Genomic DNA, 24,110 nt, shown 5'->3' with positions numbered 1-24,110 from the left:
TACAGTTGCTCTATATTCTCTTCAGTACTTGATATGGTCAGTCTTTTAATTATATTCATTCTAGTAAGAATTTACTGGTATCTAATTGTAGTTTTAATCTGCATTTACCTGTTGAAACTGAAGATGTTGATTATCTTTTTTTAAACTTATTTTACATGTCAACTCTTTGTGATATGTCTCTTTACATATTTTGCTTATTTAAAAAATTGTGATGACTTTTTGTTTCCAAGTTTTGAAAGTCTTTGTACATTCTGAATACAAGATATATAATTAATGAATACTCACTCAGTCTGTGACTTGTCTTCTCATTTAATTACCATCTGAGGTAGACCACATAATGGCTCTCAGACATATCAAGGTCTTTACTCCTAAAACCAAGACTGTGACCTCTGTAGATAAATATGAGATTCAGTTAATGGTCTTTATTTAGGAAAATTATCCTGGATTATCCAAGATGACTTTGAAGACAATTATAAGTGTCATTATAAAAGGGAGAAGAGGTAAATTTGACACAACAGACAAAGAGAAGCCAATGTGAGTGAAGAGAGAGTAGAGAGAAATTTGAAGATGCTTTGCTGCTGGCCTGGAGGAGGGACATGAACCAAGGTACGCAAGGAATAGAATACACTTTGAGAAGCTGGAAAATGTAAGGAAATAGATGATCCTCTAGAGACTCAATGGAAGAATGACCTTTCTGGCACTGTGGTTCCAGTCCAGTGAAATTCATTTTAAACATCTCACATGTAGAACTGTAAGACAATAAATGTGTATCATTTTAAGCACTGAGTTGTGGGAATTCTTTACAGTAGACATGGGATCTGATACAGAGATTATCTCAATTTTGATACGGTCCAGTTTATCAGTTTTTAACACGTGCACCCTTGATATTGTTGTAAGAAATCTTTGCCAAAGAAATTACAAGTATTTCATGTAAATTTGTATTCACTTTTTGTGACCTTGTGCATGGTAAAGTATGGATCAAAGTATCTTTTTCTCAAGTGAATACTCAAGTGTTTTAGCACAAAGACTGTTATTTCTCCATTGATTTGCTTTTTGAACTTTTTCAAAAATCAATTGATTACATAAATGTAGGTGTATTTGTGCACTTTGTGGTGTATTCTACTAAATTATTTGTTGATCCAATACTTTACCATAATGATTACTGTAGCATTATGTCTTAAAATCAGATGGCATAATCTTCCAAATTTTGTCTTCTTTCAAAATGTTCCTTAAGTTGTTCTAAGCCCTATGCTTTTGCATATATAATTATAGAATGAGCATGCAAGTTTTATAAAAATACCTGTTTGAAATTTTATGTTTTAATTTTAATTTAGCTGTATTTTTAAAATTGTGTTTATACAACACTTTGGAGAGAATTGACATTTTTAACCATTTTGAGTTTTCTGGTCCAGTATCATAATAAATATCTCCAATTATATTGATTTTTCTTGATTCCTCTTAGCAGTATTTTATAGTGTTCAATAGAGAAGTATTGCATATTTTTTTGGTAGAGTTATGTCACAATCTTTGAATTATTTATATTTTTATAAAATGTACTGTTGTATAAATTTTAAATTTTGATTATGCATTGCTAGTAAATAGAAATATAATTGATTTTAATATTGACCTTGTATCATCCAACCCTGCTAAAATTACCTGTACATTTTACTAGTATTTTTATAGATTTCATAAGATTTTCTATATGTGTAATTATGCCCTGTATAAATAAACATATTTTTATTTTATCTTTTTAATCTAGATGCTTCTAATTTCTTATTTCATTGGATAGAATTTTCAGTATAATGTTGAATAGAAATAAATCAATTTGCATTATCAATTTGTCTGTTTCTTCTTGTAATACAATAAGGTTTTATTTCATCTTTTATTTCATCTATTTTGAGGCATTGTTATTAAGTGTATAAACATTTAGAATAGTTGTGCCCTGTTAATGATTTGACATAATTCTTATACAATGATATTGTTTTAGATTATAAAATGGCTTTATCATCTATAATTATGAAATGACATTGTTTATCACTTATAATTATGAAATTTGTTATTATGAAATGATATTGTTTATCACTGCTAATATTCTTTGCCCCAAAATCTACATTATCTAATATTATGGCCATTGTAGCTTTCTTTTGACTAGCGTTAACAAGATATGTGTTTTTCATTCTTTAAATTCTTACCTACTGAACCTTTATATTTTAAATAATTTCTAAAGACATATTGTTGAGTCTTTTTAAAAATCTAATAATCTTTATGTCATACTTTTTTTATCCCATTCATATTTAGTGTGATTATTATGATGATTAATATTAAACATACCACTTTGTTACTTGTATGTTTTTTTCACCTGTCTTTTGCTCACTTTTTTCTTTTATTTCTTCTTTGGATTGAGTATTCTTTAGGCTTCAGTTTTATCTATTTTGTAGCCTGTAGTAAATTCTGTTACTTTATTTTAGTAGTTGCTTTAGGTTTATTGTAATCTATTTTAAGTTCTATCATACCACTTTATATATGGTTTATAGAGCTTAAAATAGCATATTCCTAACCTTTATGCTATTAATTTCATACATTTTACTTCTGCAAATGATGTATGCCCCACAATCCTTTGTTATTATGTTTGCTTTAACAGCCAATTATCCTTTGATGATAATACAATTAAAAAAGGTCTTTCTATTTACTGATATACCTTCCATTTCTGGTGATTCTATTTTTGCATAGATCCAGATTTCTTTCTAGTATTATTTTATTTATTCTTGAAGGACTTCTTTAATGATTTATTGTATTGGAGTTCCCCTTGTGTGCTGATGCTGTACACCAAAAAGAGTCTTCATCCCACTTTCCTTTACCGAAGATTAGGAATATGGCTTTGGGGTAACAAATGTGATTTGTTCAGGCCTGGCTATAGGCAGCTATAAAGACTTGACCTGGCAGTACAGTACTCACCGTGAAAACATTCCCTTGTCACACTGCATTTGATGCACAACCAGTGCACTGCACTCTCTGGAGGGAGTTGCAGTCAAGGAGACTGACTGCCCTTTCTGTTAGGTCACGCTCTTCTGTGTTTACATTCCTAGCCCCAGGGTTGAAGTGTAAGAGGGCTTTATCTGTGGCCTTGGACAGAGCTCTTTCTCAAGCATTTCTGATGACATTTCTCATCTGACGCATTTCTCAAGCATCTCCTTACTGAGTAAAGTGGGTGAAACCTTGAAGACCGTTTCCCGCTCTGACAATGTACTTAGTACGTTTTCACTCTTAACACTCCCCTTGCACTCCCCCGACCCCAGAGTCCATAAAATTGACTTAGATGTTTGTAGCACTACCATTATAATGGAATGATCCACAAGTCTGTGCTTATCCTCTGATTCAATTAGAGTGTTGTTCCATGGAGGAAATGAAAAAAGGAGATGCAAAAATTTCTTTGGTTTTAACTTCTTGCTTATACCATTGCAGTAAGTGTCTAAAGGCTTACCTCTTTAACTTTTTACTTGTTCTTTGAATTAGCTTCTCCAATACCTGATTGCTTGGTTTCTTCTCTTTCAATTCAGCTGATCTCTTTATAAAAATCACTGTGATTGTTTGAGAAAATCTCACTTAAATTGATTTCTTTTCATTTTCAATACTTTAAAAATGTTTCTGCACTGTCATTTGGCATGCATTGTTTGAGATGAGACATCTGCTATCAACTTCATCTTTGCTATTCTGTATATAACATGTCGTTGACTACCTTTCAGATTTTCTCATTATTAATGGTTTTGAGTAATTTAATCATGATGCACTTTGGTATAATATTTTTTAATATCTGTGCTTAAGTTTTGTTAAGCATTTTGCATGTATGAGTTTCTAAATTTCATTGGTTCTAGAAACTGCAATTGTATATAAATGAGAATGTTTGAAATTGTCTCACAACTCAATGATAGTTTATTCATTTTTAATTTTTTAACTTTTCCTCATTATGTTTTTTCAGATGATTTATACTTCTGTCTTCAATCTGTCTTTTTTCTCAGCGTGAATAATATGCCATTAATCATATACAGTGTATTTCATCACAAACATTGTAGTATTATTCTCTAAAAGTTTAATCTTTATTTTATTTTCAATTTTTCTACTTAACACGTTCAAACTTTCTTCTGGTTTCTTGAACATATATTTTGTATCCTAGTCTACTAAAGATGTCATACAACGGGAATTGGCTATGAATATGTTTGATGAATATTTTATATTACATCTAATCATGCCCCTAAACATTTATTTAAAACATGGAGGATAAAGAAACATACTGAATCACACAACAGTGATACAATTATCAAAATTCAGACTATGTGAAAGTCTATAGGACAAATAAACTTGACTCTTCAGCATATAAATGGAAAGAAAAATTAGAATCAGAGAGAGGAAATCTGTAGACCAAATGAGACTTGAGAAATGTATCAAAAAACTGTATTGTGTGAACATATTTAAGTCTTAATTCAAAGACAAAGATTTTTAATTTGAACACTATGAATATTTTATTATATTAAAAAGTTTTTCTTAATTTTAAACTTTGACTTTGATTTTTAAGGGTGTGTACACACACTTACGTAGCATTTATACTTGTGTATGTATATGTGTGTGCGTGTCTCCAATGGTTAAAATGATATGAATTTGAAATTGGTTTTAATATTAAAAAGTGAGCATGAATAGAGATGACACAATATTGACCATATGTTGGTAATTACTGAAGCAGGGTAATGATACCTAGGTATTCATTACACTATTTTGTATATCTTTATATGTATCAAAATACCATAATATAAATTTCACAAAAATTATATTCACTGAAACACAGCCAGCTAACTTCATATCAGTGTTGGTGATAATTTGCCAAACTTATAAAAAGTATCTTTCTCATGAATAATATTGTACCAGTTCCAAATATTCTTACTCATCAGCTACCGCAAATACATATTTTAGCAATTTCTAAAGCACAGATTTATCTGAATTTCAAATACGCAACATAAAGATAAATTTCACCTTTTTCACCTCAGCTGAATTTCTCTATGACCTTCACTAAGTAAACTTTTAACAAGGAGTACATCTGCTTAAAAGGAGTACACCGGGACCACAGAATCCCTGTGTACTTTCTTAATTAGGTGTTTTTTAACAACTCTTCTTAGCAGGAGCCAAAGACCTAAAAAATCTCTAAGGAGTCATTCAAAAATACATGCAGAAGATTCAAAACACAATCATGCAGAAAAAGTCCTAACACGAACTCTGGCTTTTCTGTTGATTATATGATATTAAACTCCATTGTGAAGCTTACAAAATTATTTTTTCTTCATGGAAGCCAAGGAAAAACATCAAATTTGGCTGGATGTAGATGTTGGAAATGCAAAACTATTAAATTACATGTAAGGATTAGAATTACCCATCATGAAGAGACAGCCTTGGTCAATGGAAAGTTTTAAATGTAAAACTCAGTAGGCAGAGTCTTTTGTTTTAGTATTTAAATAATAGAAGATACATCTCATATCATTCTTAAATATTACAAACATTCACCCATTCTTACCCAGGCACTATAATTTTGTATTTATTGTCTTAAGATGATTTTTTTGTTAAGCTGATAACCACTTCTTCCCCATATCTTTGAAATTTAAAGAGTAAATATCTTGCACAAGCTTTCTATTTAGTGTTTTATAGCATCAGTATAACTGATTATTGAATTCACCAGTTTTAAGCTGAATTGCCATTTTGTCTATTTAATTACTACATAAAATATCATAATTTGGGAAATTGGTTGAGGAAGCTTATCTCTGTCAAATACAAAGAGGAAAAATATGACTTTTTTTCCTCCTGGATTGACTGTTGCTTTAATAAGATAGTTTGAGTTTTACTGAGAAAGAATAGAGGAAGTAAGCAAGTCAAATTAAAAGGAAGTCTATCTCAATGTCAGCTGTCAATCAAGGAGACTCCCAGAGCAATCTTTCAACCTTCAGGCAGATTTATGACTGCAGTTTAAAACTAGCAGTGCCTGAGTGAAAATTTATAATTATTCTAATCAAATTATTACTGAGCTACAAAATATAATTAGCCAGCTTAATTGGAAGATAAATTAAATGTATATTTTTATTCCATTTTTATCATATGCAGAAGTTGTAACCTGTCTTTAGTAATTATGTGAGAAAATGTTATTTTAAAATGTCAAATTTTGTTTTGTTTCTGACGCTTTAGGTATATAGAAGATACACAGGAGCAAAAAAAGATTATAAAAGAAAGCAAGATTTTTGTTTGTGACATCCTGTTTCTCTGAAGAGTAACAGTTGGAATCAAGAGTCAACACAATGAATTGTTATTTACTGGTGCCTTTTATGTTGGGAATTCCTCTCCTATGGCCTTGTCTTGGAGCAACAGAAAACTCCCAAACAAAGAAAGTCCAGCAGCCAGTAGGATCTCATCTGAGAGTGAAGCGTGGCTGGGTGTGGAACCAATTTTTTGTACCAGAGGAAATGAATACGACTAGTCATCACGTCGGCCGGGTACTTATTTATTTAAAATGTTACAGTAAATAGCACAACAATGTAAATAAATATGTTGGAGACGTTTGGAGATTTGATGAGTTCCATCCACATTTTGACAGTGAAACCATTGAAGAGCTTCAAACATCACATCAATAATTGTTTCAGATTTGCAAGCACCTAAAACATCCACTAAAATCTTGAAAAGGGATAGCTCTGGTTTTTAAATTTCACGTTAGTATCCCTTATGAAAATGCAGCCCTCACTTTCAACATCTGGAAACTTGATGGTGTTATTTTTGGTCATGGATCTAAGCAGTCACAGTGAGACAAATATCATTTACCAACGTATTTAGCCTGATTTTCTATTACACTAAGTAGCTGTTGATTTACCCCTCATTCATTTTTAATGAAGCAGGTTAATACCATATTCTTTTACAATTAAGTAGCTTCTGGAGCCTACACACTTCGATTGATTAGTAAAGTAAAAGGAATATTATGTTCACTTTCTTAAAAGAATATATTTTAAGAACAATTCCTTAATGAGACAAAGCAAATTCTATTTATGTTTTTGGTTTGTATTTTATTATTTGATTTCCTTTAAACAAAGGTGATTACAGTATCATATCCTTTTCCACAAGGCTTTTTCTCTAGATAAATGAACTGAAATAAGTTTAACTGCTAATTAACTGGCACTAAAATTTAATTGGGCCCAAAGGGTGAAGCACTCAAAATGTATTAACTCTCTTTTTCTAGCCCTTTCAGGAGAGCTGCAGTGTTAGTATGGTATCTGGATTCCACAGAACTTCACCTATGTTATCACCCTAGTGTATATGAGTACATTCAACCAAAGCCTTAGATTAGGATTTTAGGCAAGTATTTCCAAACGTGTAGGGAGGAGGGTGTATTGTGAACACACACACACACACACACACACACACATGTTATAAGTAATATTTCTCATCCCCTTTTATTTTTGACTCAAACTGCAGGTAAATAGTATGCACAGTTGGCACTAACAAGGTCCACAGTCAGGTGCTGACTCGGTAACTGAGTCTCTGGATACCTTTACAGTAGACTGCACAGAGCACCATAAGCTGTCCCATCACTGAATGGGGTGACAGGCTAAAACCAGCTGTTGACTTTTAGTAAATAAGGTGTTGTAGGGAAGTGCAGCAGTGTAGTTGGAACACAGGCTACCTCTGGGGCTGTCTCATTTTCTAGTTTGTTTGTTTCTATGCCCCACATGAATCTCTGGTTACCTCCTTTCTCACAGTGATTGGTTTTGCTTATGTTTCCACTCTATAAAAATATTTATGAAACTACTCTGAAAAATGGTTTTCTGCTACACAAATTCATCAAGTTAAAACAAGCAGATCACTGATTTCAAAAAGAATAATAATGAATGTTTAGGGGCTTGTCAAAAGAGTTAGTAAATACACAATTTAGCTGATGTGTTCAAGATAACTCTCTTTGATCCATTTGTTTGAAAAATGATTAAGATTGGGAAGTACAATTAAGTGAAAATTTGAAATGATGTTTGTTTAGCAAATTGATAGTAGCAGCCTAATTAGGAAAATATTTTTTGAATAGAAGTATAGAAAATTGTATAATACTAGAGGCCATTTGATTGAAATGTGTTTAACACATGCATTTTGTGACACTAAAAGGCAGGTGTTCAAGTAAGCTTTTTTGTTTTTGTTTCTGTCTTCCCTTAAATCTGGGTCTTAAAAATGTCAATCTCACTTGTCTTTGAAAATTACACTGCACATATACTTGCAATATATTTATTTATTACTAAACTTAATTTATCTTCATTATAATATCAAATAAATTATCAAACCATATTGAAATGATATCATTTAAAAAATATGAGCCATACATTGCTCACTTGATATATTGATTTGATTGTATAATTATTTTCCTCAATTTATTACATCATTGAATAAAGAATTTCTTTTATGAATAATTAAGAACTACCAAATTAAAAGAGGTATTAGCAGAAACACAATCTGGATGTTATTTTTCTCAATTTGTTTCGTTACATGGCATTGATATTCAGCACATTGTTGAAATTCATAATTAGTTACTAATACCTTTAGATTTTCTCCACAGCCACATTGAAAGTGTATTAATTTATCCAGAATAAGAAATTATAACTTGAGCCATCAGAAAAATCATGAATTTGTTTACAACTGATTTCATGGTTATATTTGTAAATTTGCAGAGGAACTCTTACTTTGAATAAGAGCATTTTCATAAATGGTGAATCAAGAAAATATGGATTCACAATTAGGGAACCATGACATACTTCTCCTAGACACAAATAATTTAGATATGAAAAGCTATGCCATCATTTTAACTATATCAGAATTAGACTTTTTTTTTGTTACAGATAAATTAAAAATTCTAAATAATACCTCAACAGTATGAATGATGAACAAATTTACTTTGCTTTTGAAAATACAGAAATGAGTGCACAGGCTGAAAGTGTGTATTTGATAATTAGATAGAATAGATTGAGAAGAAAGTTTTATACTTTCTAGCTAAAACCCAAGGCTAAAGAACATGTAACTGAGTTGTTGTCAGTGGAGAATCTGAAATTTGATAGCCTCGTAGAAGATTTGATAGCCTCGTGGTGTAAATCCTAAATCTATACAAAGATCATGTGACTCTGAAAAAAGTTTGTAAAACAAAATCTCACTTTTCTTCTCTATAGAAAAATTGATCATATCGATAATATGTATTTCATAATATTGATATGAGAATTAATTGAGAACACTAATAAAAAGCAATTTATAGATTTTATGACAAATAATAAGTCAAGATTATTTTTATTATTGAATTGAAATTTTATTATTATTCGTTGAAAATGAACCCTCTTTTTCACCCTAATATTTTCTTGTTTCCATGCATTTCCAGCCAAGAGACCGAACATCAGTGTTTAAATGTCAGCAAATTATCTTTCTATCTGTCTCTAGGACCCAGTCTAGTATAAATATTTGAGAGTATGGTTTTAGTGACTGATTATTTGATTATAAATCAAAATTGGACCAACTATGTTGTGCATAACTTACAAAAGAAGCTTTACTGTCCAATTAGTATTGTTTCTGTTAAGAATAATGAAATTTGTATAGTTCTTTATACTAATTATTCACTCTCCCCTCTCCCTGGTGATAGACTTTAATCTTGACATTTAATATTTTACCCCATTTAATGTAATATGGAAACAATATAAAATCATTAACTTGGAGAATAATTAACATATATAAAAAGAAAATCTTTATTTTGATTTGCCCATTTCAGATGTTTGGAAACTAAATGATCCCTCTTTCCATTTGCAGCTAAGATCTGATTTAGACAATGGAAACAATTCTTTCCAGTACAAGCTTTTGGGAGCTGGAGCTGGAAGTACTTTTATCATTGATGAAAGAACAGGTGACATATATGCCATACAGAAGCTTGATAGAGAGGAGCGATCCCTCTACACCTTAAGAGCCCAGGTAATAGACATCACTACTGGAAGGGCTGTGGAACCTGAGTCTGAGTTTGTCATCAAAGTTTCGGATATCAATGACAATGAACCAAAATTCCTAGATGAACCTTATGAGGCCATTGTACCAGAGATGTCTCCAGAAGGTATTGCATATTAATTTACATCAAAGATATATTAACAATGAAAGCAGGTTTAAAATTTCAAGGATATGTTTTGAAGTAGATGATTTAAGGTTCTATACTAGAACTTCCTTCTACAAATATGTTTAAGTAAAATATTTGAAAAATTAGACTATGCATCAAAATTTTGAAAAAATGATACTACACATTAATGTTATTAAAATACCTCAATCTTCACAGGAGCAAAAGAAGTTTAGACGTCTTTATTTGAGCAATTCATAAATTTTTTAGCTTGTTCATTTACTAGGTTCTTAAGTACAAAAATTTCTTTTTCAAAACAAAATATATTTTTGTATTTCATAAAAGCAAATAAGCTAATCCTGCAAGATATGCATATAAAAATAGGAAAAGTGCATTTATTAGATTCTACTGTATATATCAAAACCATTAAATAAAACCACTAAGACAAAAGCAAGTGGTTGAACACTTGTGTGTGGCTGCATTTATTTGAAGATACTTTTCAAAACCTAGTGTTGTTGCTGTTAATATTTTAAGTATAATGCATTTAGGAGAGAATGGTTTACATAAGATATAAGAGTTGACTGTCTTGGAAATTAGAAATGTCTTTCCAGTAAAGGGGAAATTGTGATTATGCAAAACTTCTCTCAGTCATTCACTCAAAAAATTTTTGTAGCACAATATAATGGCATGTTTAATTAAAAAATGTACTTAACAGTGACAAATAAATGTGATTTGATAATGGCCGTTTTAAATTATGGCAACATGTTTGTAACCACTTTACTTCATTACTTGATTCATTAGTCAATGATTTCAAAAATACGTATTTCATCATAAAATTTCCTCATTCTTCATTTTTAACATTCCAGGTAGGAACTTAAAGATGTATTTCTACATTGTTTGGAACATAGGTCTTTAAATACAGCAGAAACAAATTTGCCTGTGTAGTATATATATCAAGACAAATTATTATTGGATGTAAATAGCAGTTTAAATTCCTCTGTTTTGGTAGCTAGGCAAAGAATCAGTTCATATTCCTCGTCTCCTCCTCCTCCTCATCCTCCTCCTCCTCCTCCTCCTCCTTCTCCTCCTTCTCCTCCTTCTCCTCCTTCCACTCCTTTCCCTTACTGCCCTCCCCTCTGTCTCCTTATTCCCTCTCTTCCTCCTTCCTCCCTCTGCTTCTTCCTTTTCTTCCTCCACAGCTGCTGCTACTGCTGCTCCTTCTTCTTCTCCTTCTCCTTCTCCTTCTCCTTCTTCTTCTTCCTCCTCCTCCTCTTCTTCTTCTCCTAGCATTTATTATGGACCTAAATGCTAGGAATCTTCCTTTGAAACTATAGATAAAATCGTAAAGGAGATAAAGGAGTTACCTGCTAATATGAAACATATTTTAGTTATATACAAATAAGAAATAGTTATTTTAATTAAAGGAGGTAATATATGATCATGTATAGTATAAAAGTGTTATGTATGGGTGAGGTATGATGATTATTAATTGTCTGGAGGAAATGGGACATTTTAGGAGGTGATATTTGAGGTGAATTATACGAAGAGGCCATCCATGCCACATTCGAGGAAAAGAGAATCCATAGCAGAGTGCTCAGGATGGCATATATCAACATGGGAATCATCGACATACAGCACGCATGTCAGGCATGACAATGAATGAGATCCCTTTGGCAGAGAATGTAGCTGGAGAAGAGAAAAGCATCCAGGCTGACTTAACTGTTAAGCAAAAAGCAGTTGGCAAGCAAATTAGATGAGTGGGATTGGCGAGTGTTGTAGGAAGAAGGGAAAGATACGAGAAAAGATGTTCCAAGAGAAGAGATCCCTTAACCATGTGGAATGCTGCTGTGAGGCTAAGATTAAGGCAGTGTTGACTTTTGATTTGGTGAGTTGAAGACTCTTGGTTTTTTGATAAGTACAGTGGTTTAATTTGTGCTATTACAGTATGCTGAAGACTGTTGTATGGCATAAAAGGAAGAATAAGAGGAAGTAATGATTTAAGCCAAGTCTAAAAGGTGTTATGCCACAGGGAGAAAATGAAATGTGAGATGCTGGGTAGAAAAAGATGAAGGTCAAGAGGATTTATTGCTTGTTTACAACTATTCAATTGTTTTTTTAAGAAAGGAAAATGAACAGCACAGTTATATACTATGGGGAATGATCCCAGAGAATAATATTTTTTGAAGCAAAATAAAAGGGATATAACCTCTATAAAATTGTTCTTGAAAAAAAAAAAAAAAAACAAGAAAGGGTCATGGAATCCATTGTACTTATAGAAGGGACAGATTATAGATTAACATATTTGTTCATAACAAACCAGTTAATAAACATTTCTATTTTATCAGTGAAGCATAACACGAAGGCAGTAATTGAGAGCGCATGGGTAAAATTTTAGTTAGAGAAGAGGAGGTACAAAACAGCCATTTTACAGAGTTGGGTAGTGAGCCCGCAAGAGAATTATTGGTATCATGGTATCAGTGCAGCCCCACTGTAGGTGTTCAGAGAGATTGCAAAAGATGGTTTGGTCTATGCAATATCTGGCAATTACAAATCTCTTTGTGCATTGCAATTTGAGATATACGTACAAATTTTATTTTCAATTTGTGTAATCAATACATACTGTGTGAATGCCAGTTAGGGTCCAGGCTGTGTATGAAATCATGTAAGAACTAATGAGCACTTTGTATACCTTTCCATGAGAGGGAGAGGCCAACTGAGTGATGGTCAGCTGCCATTAGAAATGTTATATAATATGGAAATAGGGGAATATTTCTATTGCTTTGCCAACCTTCTAGCAATGGTTTCCTTCTGAAGCATTCGTGCATTTTTGTTGACTGTGAAGTAAGTAAATCAGTTAATAAAATTACATGTGTTTTATCTTTTTTCTTCAATCTCAGTATTAAATTAATATATACTGTGGATTATATTACCTAAATATAACTTTAATTCTTCATTATCTTTCTATATCCACAGCTTAAGTTTTTGAATTTTGATCTTAATTCAAAATTTCCTAGCCAGTTACTTTATTCTTCAAAAACAACTATTGCAAACATTTTACTATTTCTTTTTCTTACACATATTTCTGTTGTATTGAAGTGAACTGCCTATTACTATATTTGAATCTGCACTTGAACTCAGAATTTGGTTTGAATTACTGAAAGGAATCCATTTCATTATGTCATGAGAAAAAATCAGGAAAATTATTAACAACTTGTTGATTATTAAACACACATTTATTTACAAGTAATGATGAGCTTTTACTGATGGCATTTATATTTAAAATGCAGTTACTTTCAAACTAGAACTTTCAAGTAGAATTGAGATAAAACATTATGTTTTCCCACTTGTCATTTTGGATTTGCAAAGTTATTATTTTTCTGCCATGCAAAAATATAAGATTTATTAGACCACAAGAATGACTGAGGTTTGGAAGGTTTGAATAAATAAATGAATGGGTACCTGGGTGGACAAAAATGCTAAATAAGAGATTAGAATAGTTTAGACTGTAAATAGAAGATATCAGGAGATGTGTAATTCAGGGAAATCATTCTGAAATTGTATCTGAAGAGCCAGTCTATCAGGTATATAATCTTCATTTCAATAATAGTTGTTAGTTTTACCTAAAAGCTTATAATGTCAAAAAAAAGAAGGGGCATTTAAAATACATGTAATATGCTACTTAATAAACAGTTAAGACAAAGAAGAGTTGGGTAACTTATCTTCTGCAAATTCTGTACAAAATCCTGCTAAAAGTGAAACATACTTTAGACAGTCACATTACATGGAAAACAGCCATAATAAATAAATATTAATATTGTACACATTATGAATGATCATTAGTGTTAATACACTTTATTTGCTTATATGTTTGTGTATGTGCAAATGTAAAAGGACCATTTAAAACCTAACTTCTTTAAAATTTAGTTTCACATATTTCTGCCTTAAAAAGCGAGGATATATTATCTAGTAAAAATATTCTCTCTCCACTCTCTTTGGAGCTCTTCCAAATAAATATCCTCCACCAAATTTTTCATAGCTGTGGTCACTTAGGGCATCATTTTAATATTAGCAAGTGTCCAACATTCCTCACACTTGCAATGACCATTTATTTTTATTTTCAAAACCGGATGCTTTTGAAAATGAATGGGGATAATTAATGAGTAAGAGTCTGTTTACCTTACTATTTAAGGAAGCTTATTATGGCATTTCAGATTTTAAATTCAAATATAGTAGGTTATAATGATCTCTGTAATTATTATATAATATTTTAAGTTGCATTTTTTGGAAGAGCATACAGAAAATTTAATATTCTTCATCATCAGTATGTCATAAAGGAGAACTTTTATAGAAATATTAAATTCACCTTAATCTTTGTGTTTGAAATCTATACAAATTTAATTTCAGTTAATTCTCAGGAAAATAAAAATCACTAATTTTTAAAATTTATCACATTTGAAAATTAGATTCTATAAATCTCTTGCCTTTGGGCACATGTGTTGAACATGATTGAGACTGGGATGAATTTCTCTTCTTATTCTTCTGAATATATTATTATTTGATTTCTTAAACACAGTCTAATTTGTTTTACTTAAATTCCATGAACTCAGATTATAAAAAGTAGAGGTGTCAAAAATACAGCATAAAAATAATAAAAATGACCTAGTTTTTAGGTGACTATGAACAGAAAAATAAAAAATTTGAAGAATGCTTTGCCCAGTTAAGATGACAAGTGGGAAAATATTGTCTGTTGTAGAGTAATTGCAACTCAAGTACACATGCAGCAAGAATGGGTCAGTCGGTACTGGTAGAAAAATAATTATCCTTATAAAATTAGTTCCCAATGTGAAGCAGTGAGCAGATACACTTATAAAATTATTATGTCATGTATTTGATCACTTGATCACCTCATTCATCTTATACCTGTTTTATTGTTGCAGAAATTATAGATGCAGAATGTGGATCACTATAATATTATTTGATCTGCATTGCTTTACAGTTGACAATTTTACAACCCAATATCTCAATAAATTTGTTTCAGATTAATCAAAGTATACTTGTACTAAAACTGGATGTAAAAATAGCTTTCCCATTAAATTTTTATCTACATTGTAAGAAAAGAACGGTTAGTCTTCTTACTATTGAATTCAAAGCCAATAAAATATAACATACTAAAGTAAATGTCATTTTGAAATCTACAGCTGAAATCTTGGCATTCAAACACTATACTATACTGTGGCAACTGTACTTTAGCATTCCATAATAAATGTAAGCTTTAATTATAAAATGCCCTTGCCACAGGTTGCTAATTTCTGTATTGCCTACATAATATCTAAATTAGTCTGCATGTGAAAATTTTTCACTTTTTATGAGTTTTTGTTTATATGCCTCCTGTAATCACCAGTGGATAAAGCATTCTATGTGACACAGGGGAGGACATCGTTCAATAAAGATTTGTAAGCCATGTTAAACATCTGCATGAGAATAGTTAATTCCTCAGGATAACTCCTGGTTAATAATAAAATTTACATAACTCAGCAGAGACAGAGTTACACTACCTTTACCTCAGGTTTTACTCACTGATGGCAGAATACATCTGATGTTTGGATAAATTATTATGGATGCTTTCATTAATGCTCTCAATCTTTAAATTTTCTATGTAGTTTTGTACAGGTTAGCACCTTGAAACATTACAAGAATGCTTCATTTCACACGCACAAAAAATTATCTTCTGTTAAGATGCTATTATCACACTAAAATTTTCTGTCATAAAAATGAAAAATATACCAGTAAATGCAATTTCTAGAGACGACCAAACTAACACTTTCCTTTCAAGTATGTGGTACAAGTTTACGTCCTGTGTCACCTACGTCAGTGGTCCCCAACAACCAGGCCACGGACTGGTACTTGTCCGTGGCCTTTTTTTTTTTTTTTTTTTTTTGAGACGGAGTCTCGCTCTGTCACCCGGGCTGGAGTGCTGTGGCCGGATCTCAGCTCACTGCAAGCTCCGCCTCCCGGGGTTCACGCCATTCTCCTGCCTCAGCCTCCCGGGTAGCTGGGACTACAGGCGCCGCTACCTCGCCCGGCTAGTTTTTTGTAGTTTTTTTTTTTTAGTAGAGACGGGGTTTCACCGTGTTAGCCAGGATGGTCTCGATCTCCTGACCTCGTGATCCGCCCGTCTCGGCCTCCCAAAGTGCTGGGATTACAGGCTTGAGCCACCGCGCCCGGCCTGTCCGTGGCCTCTTAGGAACCGGGCTGCACAGCAGGAGGTGAGTAGGAGGGAAAAGAGCTAAGCCCTATTTGTATTTACAGCCGCTCCCGTGGCTTGCATTACCACCCTAGCTCCGTCTCCTGTCAGATCAGCGGCGGGATTAGATTTTCATAGGAGTACAAACCCTATTGTGAACTGCACAGGTGAGGAAGCGAGGTTGAATGTTCCTTATGAAAATCTAATGCTTAATGATCTGTCACTGTCTCCCATCGCCGCCAGGTGAGACTATCTAGCTGCAGGAAACCTAGCTCAGGGTCCCCCACTGATTCCTCATTACGGTGAGTTGTGTAGTTATTTTGTTATGTATTACAATGTAGTAATAGTAGAAATAAAGTGCACAATAACTGTAATGCACTTTAACCATCCCCAGACCATCCCCATGCTCACTCCCCACTCTGACCATGGAAAAATTGTCTTCCACGAAACTGGTCCCTGGTGCCCAAAATGTGAATGACCACTGACCTATATTACAATAAGTTTCTGCAAAGAATGTGACTGATAAAATAAGCAAAGCCAAATACTGTGTTGAACTTATTTTTATAAAGACCTTTTGCAATGAAAAGTTGCCAAGATTCGGAAACTAGCTAGAAATACATAATTAATGTTTTAAATTTGCAATCATGAAAAGTCTCTCCAGAGTAATACAAACAATGTCAACTATCCACACAATAATGGAACCCAAGATGATTACAGTAATAATTATATTTGTATGTTAGTTATCAGAATAAGTGAACTGATATGCTACTCTAATTAAAATACAATTCTAAGAGAATTTTTTTTTTCTAAGTACACTTTTTTTCACTTAGAATGGATACAAACTACAAGTCCATTTCCAAATTCCACTGCCACCTCTGATCCAGCCACAGTGACCCCACTCAGGGTTGCATGCTGAACTTTGGACCCTTCATTCCCCTAGAAAAGCATTTTCTCACTCTCTGTTTGCATTCGTTGCTAATTTTATTACAAGGATCTCATTAATTTAAACTTTTCAGAGTTCCCATCATTTGATAGTTACCCAATTCTGCTTACCGGATGGTGTATTGGGGGGAAATAATAGGACTTAAGGCTGTGGCAATTCAATGTACACAATTCGTGCTACATTATTTCCATTTTGTGTGCTATCCTAGTGGTCATTTTATATTGTCACTGTTGTTTTAAGGTAGACTGAGTGATCAGATCTCCAGTTTTACCCAAGACAGTTCTGCTTCACTCCTATTTTTCTGTCATCATGTCCTAGAATCATTTGTCCCGGACTTTCTGTTTTTCAAAATGACTATTATTAAGTAATTAAAATAAGCCAGAGTGAATTTTGCAAGCATTTGCTTTGTACTTGTAGCTTCTTCCATGGCATGTGAGAAACAATGTGTCAGACAAATGAGCAAAAAATAAACTTCTCTTAAGACTTAGTTAAATCTGAAAGAAGGACAAGGGATAACATAAGGCACTGTATGATAAAATAGTTAAACTAAGAAACTCATTAAATGATGTAAATACTGATGAAGAATATTCTTCTGGTTCTATATTTAATGTTAAAATCTTTTCTAAAAAGATTTTATTAATGTGCATGTATACATTATTTGTCTTTTGTTAGAAATACCTATTCTAGTATAAAATGGAGAATTTCATTTTTGATTCACTAATGTAGTGAGATTCACTCTACAAGTATTAATGCTATCAGAATAAAATGTTCATCAAATGAAGAGTGGCAAAGAGGTTAGAAATAAATGACCTGTACCATGCTTCACGTTCTTATCAGATAATGCACCCTAAATATGCTACCCTACTTCAGTAGAGTAAGAAAAATCAATCCATCCTGGGAAGAGGAACAAAAAATATGTTTAACAAATTGAAAACGAGATTTGGGCATTGAGGAAAAATATAAAATTCGCCCAGCCTAAATATATGTTTTCCATAAATATTATATACATATATTTGCCCTGATTCTGAAATTTTTGCTTTTCCCCCTCTATTTTTCTTTTTTTCTGAAAGTTTTATTATTCTAATATTCATATTCTTATGTTTCTTATTATTTACCTTTCACATTTGGATCTACAATCTGTTTTAAACTGATATATGTGAATGGTTTAAAGCAGGTGCCAGGCCGGGCGCGGTGGCTCAAGCCTGTAATCCCAGCACTTTGGGAGGCCGAGACGGGCGGATCACGAGGTCAGGAGATCGAGACCATCCTGGCTAACAGTGTGAAACCCCGTCTCTACTAAAAAATACAAAAAACTAGCCGGGCGAGGTGGCGGGCGCCTGTAGTCCCAGCTACTCCGGAGGCTGAGGCAGGAGAATGGCGGGAACCCGGGAGGCGGAGCTTGCAGTGAGCTGAGATCTGCCACTGCACTCCAGCCCGGGTGACAGAGTGAGACTCCGTCTCAAAAAAAAAAAAAAAAAGCAGGTGCCAAATTTTATATCCCAAAATTGGTGTTAGATAGATGGACAGATAAATGGAGATATCAAACTGACCCTACAGAATTTACTGAAAAGTTTCCCTGATGTCCATCTCTGCCACCTTCTCATGAAAGGGTTCCCTATATTTGTATAATCTTATCTCTGATTCTCTAGTTGACTCTACTAGCTATTCGTTGCTCCAGGGCAAATATTATTGTCTGAACTACTGTAGTTTTGTCCTAGGCGTTGCTCCTTATTAGTGCAACTCCTGTAGGTATTCTTCTTCAATAAAATTGCCTTGCAGAAGTTGCAGTATTCAGAGACCACGCCATTGTACTCCAGCCAGGGCGACAGAGTGAGATTTCCTCTCAAAAAACAAAGACAAAAACAAAACATAGTAAACAGACAAACATAAAATGCCTTGGCCATGCTTGGTCCTTGTTTTTCCATACAAATTTTATTTATTTTTTAATTGTTTTTCCAAGTTAACCATTTATACAATCTACTAGGATTTTGATTGAGACAGCTTTTAAGCTGTGTATCTTTTTTATTTTTAAGTAGTCATCTAATTCCTAAATCCAGTATTTTCATCTGTTTACTTGTGCCATTAATTTATCTTTAGTTGTTTTACAGAGGTTGTGATTTTTGTTTAAATATTCCTGAATATTTTATTTCTTTTCATATATATTATATATTTAACTAAAATAAGTTTCATGAATGTATATACCAGCATGTATATATATATATTCATATATTTTAAAAATTCACTTTTATATATCCTTTGTGTCCCTGTTGACTTGTTAAATTTATGAATTTAATATTTTTCTGCAATTATATGCATATTTTATTTGATTTTCTACCAAAACATATTATTGACTTTAATTATTTAATTTTATTTATTCTTTTCCAATATTTATTTATCTACCTGTCTATAAATGTGTTAGAAATGCATGGTATTGCCTCATTACATTGTCTAGGAAGTTCAGTACAATGCTGAAAAAAAATAATAGTGACAGAAAAACATTTTTTTCCTTTTATTATTGCAGAGGAAAAGTTTTAACACTTCACAATTAAGTATAATTACTGTCAAGGCTTAAAAGCATTCATTATCAGATTCAAAACATTTCCTTTCATTCTTAATTTTAAAAAGTTTTTATTGCAAATGGAAGTGGATTTTTAGATGTACTTTATATGTTTTTGTAAATTTTTCTCCTTACATATATAAAAAATTGAAATATATTTTCCATGGAAATACGATTTTAAAAGTTTCAAGAGGATACAGATATGGCCTTTATAAGCAATGATTCTTATGTAGAATAGTAGCCATAATATTTTAGAGCACAACAGCAATTCATAGTGATGAGTGGGTTGTTTTTAGGAAATGGGATGACCAGGGATGGGAGCCACATTTCTCATCAACCAGAGTCAGTGATTCTGACAGTAAACAGTAATCAGGACATGAACGGAAGTAATTACGTAAGCCTAGAAATCCTCCAGTACTTGAAAAGAGCATTGTGGTGGTATTCATTATGACTCAAACATGACACAGTGCTGATATTACAGACAAATACTGAAATGCTTACGTATGTTCTTATAAAAATTATGTAGGAATTAAACATTCGTTGTCTAAACCAACAAGTATTGGTTAACCTATATTTAACTAGGAAACGAGCACTATAAGACAATTGATCATTTCCACTGAAAGACACTTTATTGGTTTCACAGTAATGTTTTCAATTTTATGTGGACTATAATCTAATTCCTAACTACAGGTGAATGTACAAATTGATTTGCTTACAAATAACCAGTCTTCATAAAAATATAAATATTTACTATTGTGTTAAATATTTTTATATTGCTGTCTTGCTTTTATATTTAATTATTATTATGATCAATTTATGTTACTTGACTATTTCTTGAGGATTTCTGCAGAATATAAGTTACTGATTAGGAAAACATACAAGCTTAATTCTCTTAAAAAATAGAAACTAAGAGGATTTAAAATTGCTTAAACTGTATTTTATAAATCATGGTGTCAATAATAACTGAAAGAGGAAAAAGAAAGTAGGAAATAGCTAAATAAAATAAAGCGAAGATAATTAGGTCCTGTAAAAATCAACCATTGCTAAGATTCATCTAAATTTTACAGCCAACATTTCCAAGGCCTGAGTAAAAATTAAGAGAAAAACTACAAGCATTAAATATTTGGAAATACTGCTGCATATATTTGCCCTCTTAATGTGTGTGTGTATATATATATATATATATATATAATATATCTAATTATATATAGCAAAGTATATCTAATTTATATCTATCTAACTTATATCTAATATATGTAGCAAAGTCCTTTGGTAAGGATTATCAATTATATATAATATATAAAGCAAAAAACAATTATATGTAATATATAATTTATAAATTATATATTATACATAAATGAAGAGGGCAAATACATATATACACACACATATATATGTATTAGATACAGATATATAATTAGTTACAGATTTATGTCTGTCGGCCAGGCTGGAGTGCAATGGTGCGATCTCTGAATGCTGCAATCTCTGCAAGGCAATTTTATTGAAGAATACCTACAGGAGTTGCTCTAATAAGGAGCAAAGGCCTAGGACAAAACTACTGTAGTTCAGAGAATAATATTTGCCCTACAGCAATGAATAGCTAGTGGAGCCAACTAGAGAATCAGAGATAAGATTATACAAATATAGGGAAACCTTTCATGAGAAAGTGGCAAAGCTAAACATCAGGGAACCTTTTCAGTAAATGTGCATACACACACACACACACAATTACTTAGATCTACCTGTGTGTGTGTGTGTATATATATATATATATATGTATATGCCTCTATATACACATAAACATCTTCTCACACACACAAATGTAAGGAGTGAATCACTTAATACTCACTGATAGTCCTTACCAAAAAGTAAACATTTCTAAAACATTGTTGAGTTAATCCATTTCCATAGCCTTGGTTCTTTTAAAATGCCACAAGTTTCATAAGAAAGAATAGTAAATATTTCCCCAGAAATTAAAATCCCCATCAATTTCATATGCCAGTGGTATTCTGAATATTTATAATATCACAGTTTTTATCCACTAAAATTTCTAAGACTTTGACCTATTAGATTTTCTACACACTCAGAGAAATTATTTTGTGTAATCTATTAACAGGCTACATTAGATTCCCCACTTAGCAGAGAACAAGAGAAAAATATTGAAGAAGTATCTTTTGGTTACAAGTAAATGAAGCATCAGTAAAAAATGTTCATCTGCTCTGGCATGTCACTGCCTCTGTACTCTCTATGGGTCAGATCAAGAGGAGACCTGAGAGAACAGGTGTACAGTAGGTTATTGAGCAGGCACAATAATCCAGGTATGTGTAAGGAGTACACATTGGCATCAGATACAAAGGGAAATCAAGAGAAATGAGAGGTTTTTCCATGTCTTTGCTATTGTGAATAAGTCTGCAGTGAACATGGGAGTGCAGATATATTTACTAGTGGTGTATTTCATTTTCTTTAAATAAATACCCAGTAGTGGGATTGCTGGGTGATATAATAGTTCTATTGTTAATTTCTTTAGGAACCTCCATATTGTTTTCCATTATGGCTACATGAATCTACATTCTCACCTACAGTGCACAAGTGTTCCCTTTTCTCTATACTCTCACCAACACTTGCCATCTCTTGTCTTTTTAATAATAAACATCCTAAGAAGTGTGAAGTGATATTTCATAGTGGTTTTTATTTGTGTTTTCATGATGACTAGTGATGTTGAGAACCCATTCATATAACCATTGGCCATTTATTTGTATGTGTCTTCATTGGAGATATGGCTATTCTGGTTCTTTGCCAATTATTTAATCTGGTTATTTGACTTTTTGCTATTGAGTTGTATGAGTTCTTTTAAATAAATCCCGTATCAGATAGAGGAATAAATAAAGAAACTGTGTTATATATTTATAAAGGAATATTATTAAGTATTGTCAAAGAAGAAAATCTTGCCATTTGCCACAACATGGATGAGTCTGGGGGACATTATGCTAAGTGAAATAAGCCAGACTCAGAATAAAAATATTGCATGATCTTACTTATATGTGGAATCTTTAAAAAAGTTCAATGTACAAAGATAGAAAATAAAATAACACGTCGGGGGTATGAGGAGGGAGGAAATGGAGAGATGTAAGTCAAAGAATACAAAGTAACAGATATGTAAGATAAACAAATCTAGAGATCTAATGTACAACATGAGGACTATAGTTTATAATATTGTATTATATTTGAGATTTGCGATGGGTGAGTAGATAATACTTGCTCTTTCCATGCACACACAAAAATGAGTAACTTTGTGAGATGATGGATATAATTTGCTTCACTATAGTAACCATATTAATATCTATATGCATAACATATTGCATACCTTGAATATATCTAATAAAATTTATTTTATAGAAAAAGTGTGCTAAAAAACTGGACTGGAAAAAAGAACCTCACTGTATGACATATTTCTTTCATCAAAGTGTGAGGTCATCTTTTGTGAGTCATTGCATTTTCTGGACTTCTTTGTTCTCATTTGTATAGTACTAGCTTAAGGGCTCTAAAGACTTATATTTCTAAAATGTATTTTAGTCAACTCTAAAAATGTTATGGTTTTGATGACGGTGTCTGAAACCAAAGATAGGAAATATATCTAGAAACCAGGCATGGGAACCCCTTATGGAAAGAAATGATAGAGGATTATAATGAGGAAATGTGGCAGAAGTAAGTGGATCAGTGCATAGAAGGATAGTTAAAGGAACAAGTCTTGCCAAATATAGATCAATGAAAGTGATGGTCTCTATGAACTATTTTGTTGGAACAACTTTTCAAAATTACTAAATAAATTCACTTTAAAATATCTGAAACTAGTAAGTGTCTACGAGTCCAGTGGTTGAAGGAATTGAATACGTTTCGGAAAAGAGAGGCAAAGAGTTTTCTTCTCATGCATTTTATTGTTCTTGATTTTGAATCAAATAAAAGTATTACCCATTAAATTATATGAATAAGAAGAAATTCTTCTTCAATAAAATATGTTGTATGATATTAAAACAAATGTTAAACAGCATTATAAAATGTTAAGACAAAACAGCAAAGCATACGTACTATTTAGGACCACAGTGAAAGCTTCATGTTAGTGAAGTATAGAATGGATTCCTATTAGAGTGTATCAGTTTATAAAATTGGGCTGTGATGAGAAAATTCATGATGCCAGCTGTAAACAAAACCACAGAAGCTATTTGATTTT

The 24,110-nt window shown here is 32.2% G+C and overlaps 1 protein-coding gene across 1 annotated transcript in view; it reads left to right on the top strand.

Annotated features, from left to right (window-relative positions):
• Positions 1-24,110, top strand: part of CDH19 (cadherin 19, type 2) — a 100,400-nt gene that overhangs the window by 27,529 nt on the left and 48,761 nt on the right. The window contains exons 2-3 of the mRNA XM_011944073.1: positions 6,220-6,524; positions 9,847-10,141. Of these exons, the coding sequence (XP_011799463.1) occupies positions 6,330-6,524; positions 9,847-10,141 (490 nt within the window). The 5' untranslated portion in view covers positions 6,220-6,329. The remainder of the gene's footprint in view (positions 1-6,219; positions 6,525-9,846; positions 10,142-24,110) is intronic.

This window comes from Colobus angolensis, unplaced genomic scaffold, assembly GCF_000951035.1.
Source record: "Colobus angolensis palliatus isolate OR3802 unplaced genomic scaffold, Cang.pa_1.0 Scaffold225, whole genome shotgun sequence".
NCBI classification, from domain to species: domain Eukaryota; kingdom Metazoa; phylum Chordata; class Mammalia; order Primates; family Cercopithecidae; genus Colobus; species Colobus angolensis.
Note: the sequence above shows the minus strand (reverse complement) of the source record. Positions and strands in the feature narration are given on the sequence as shown.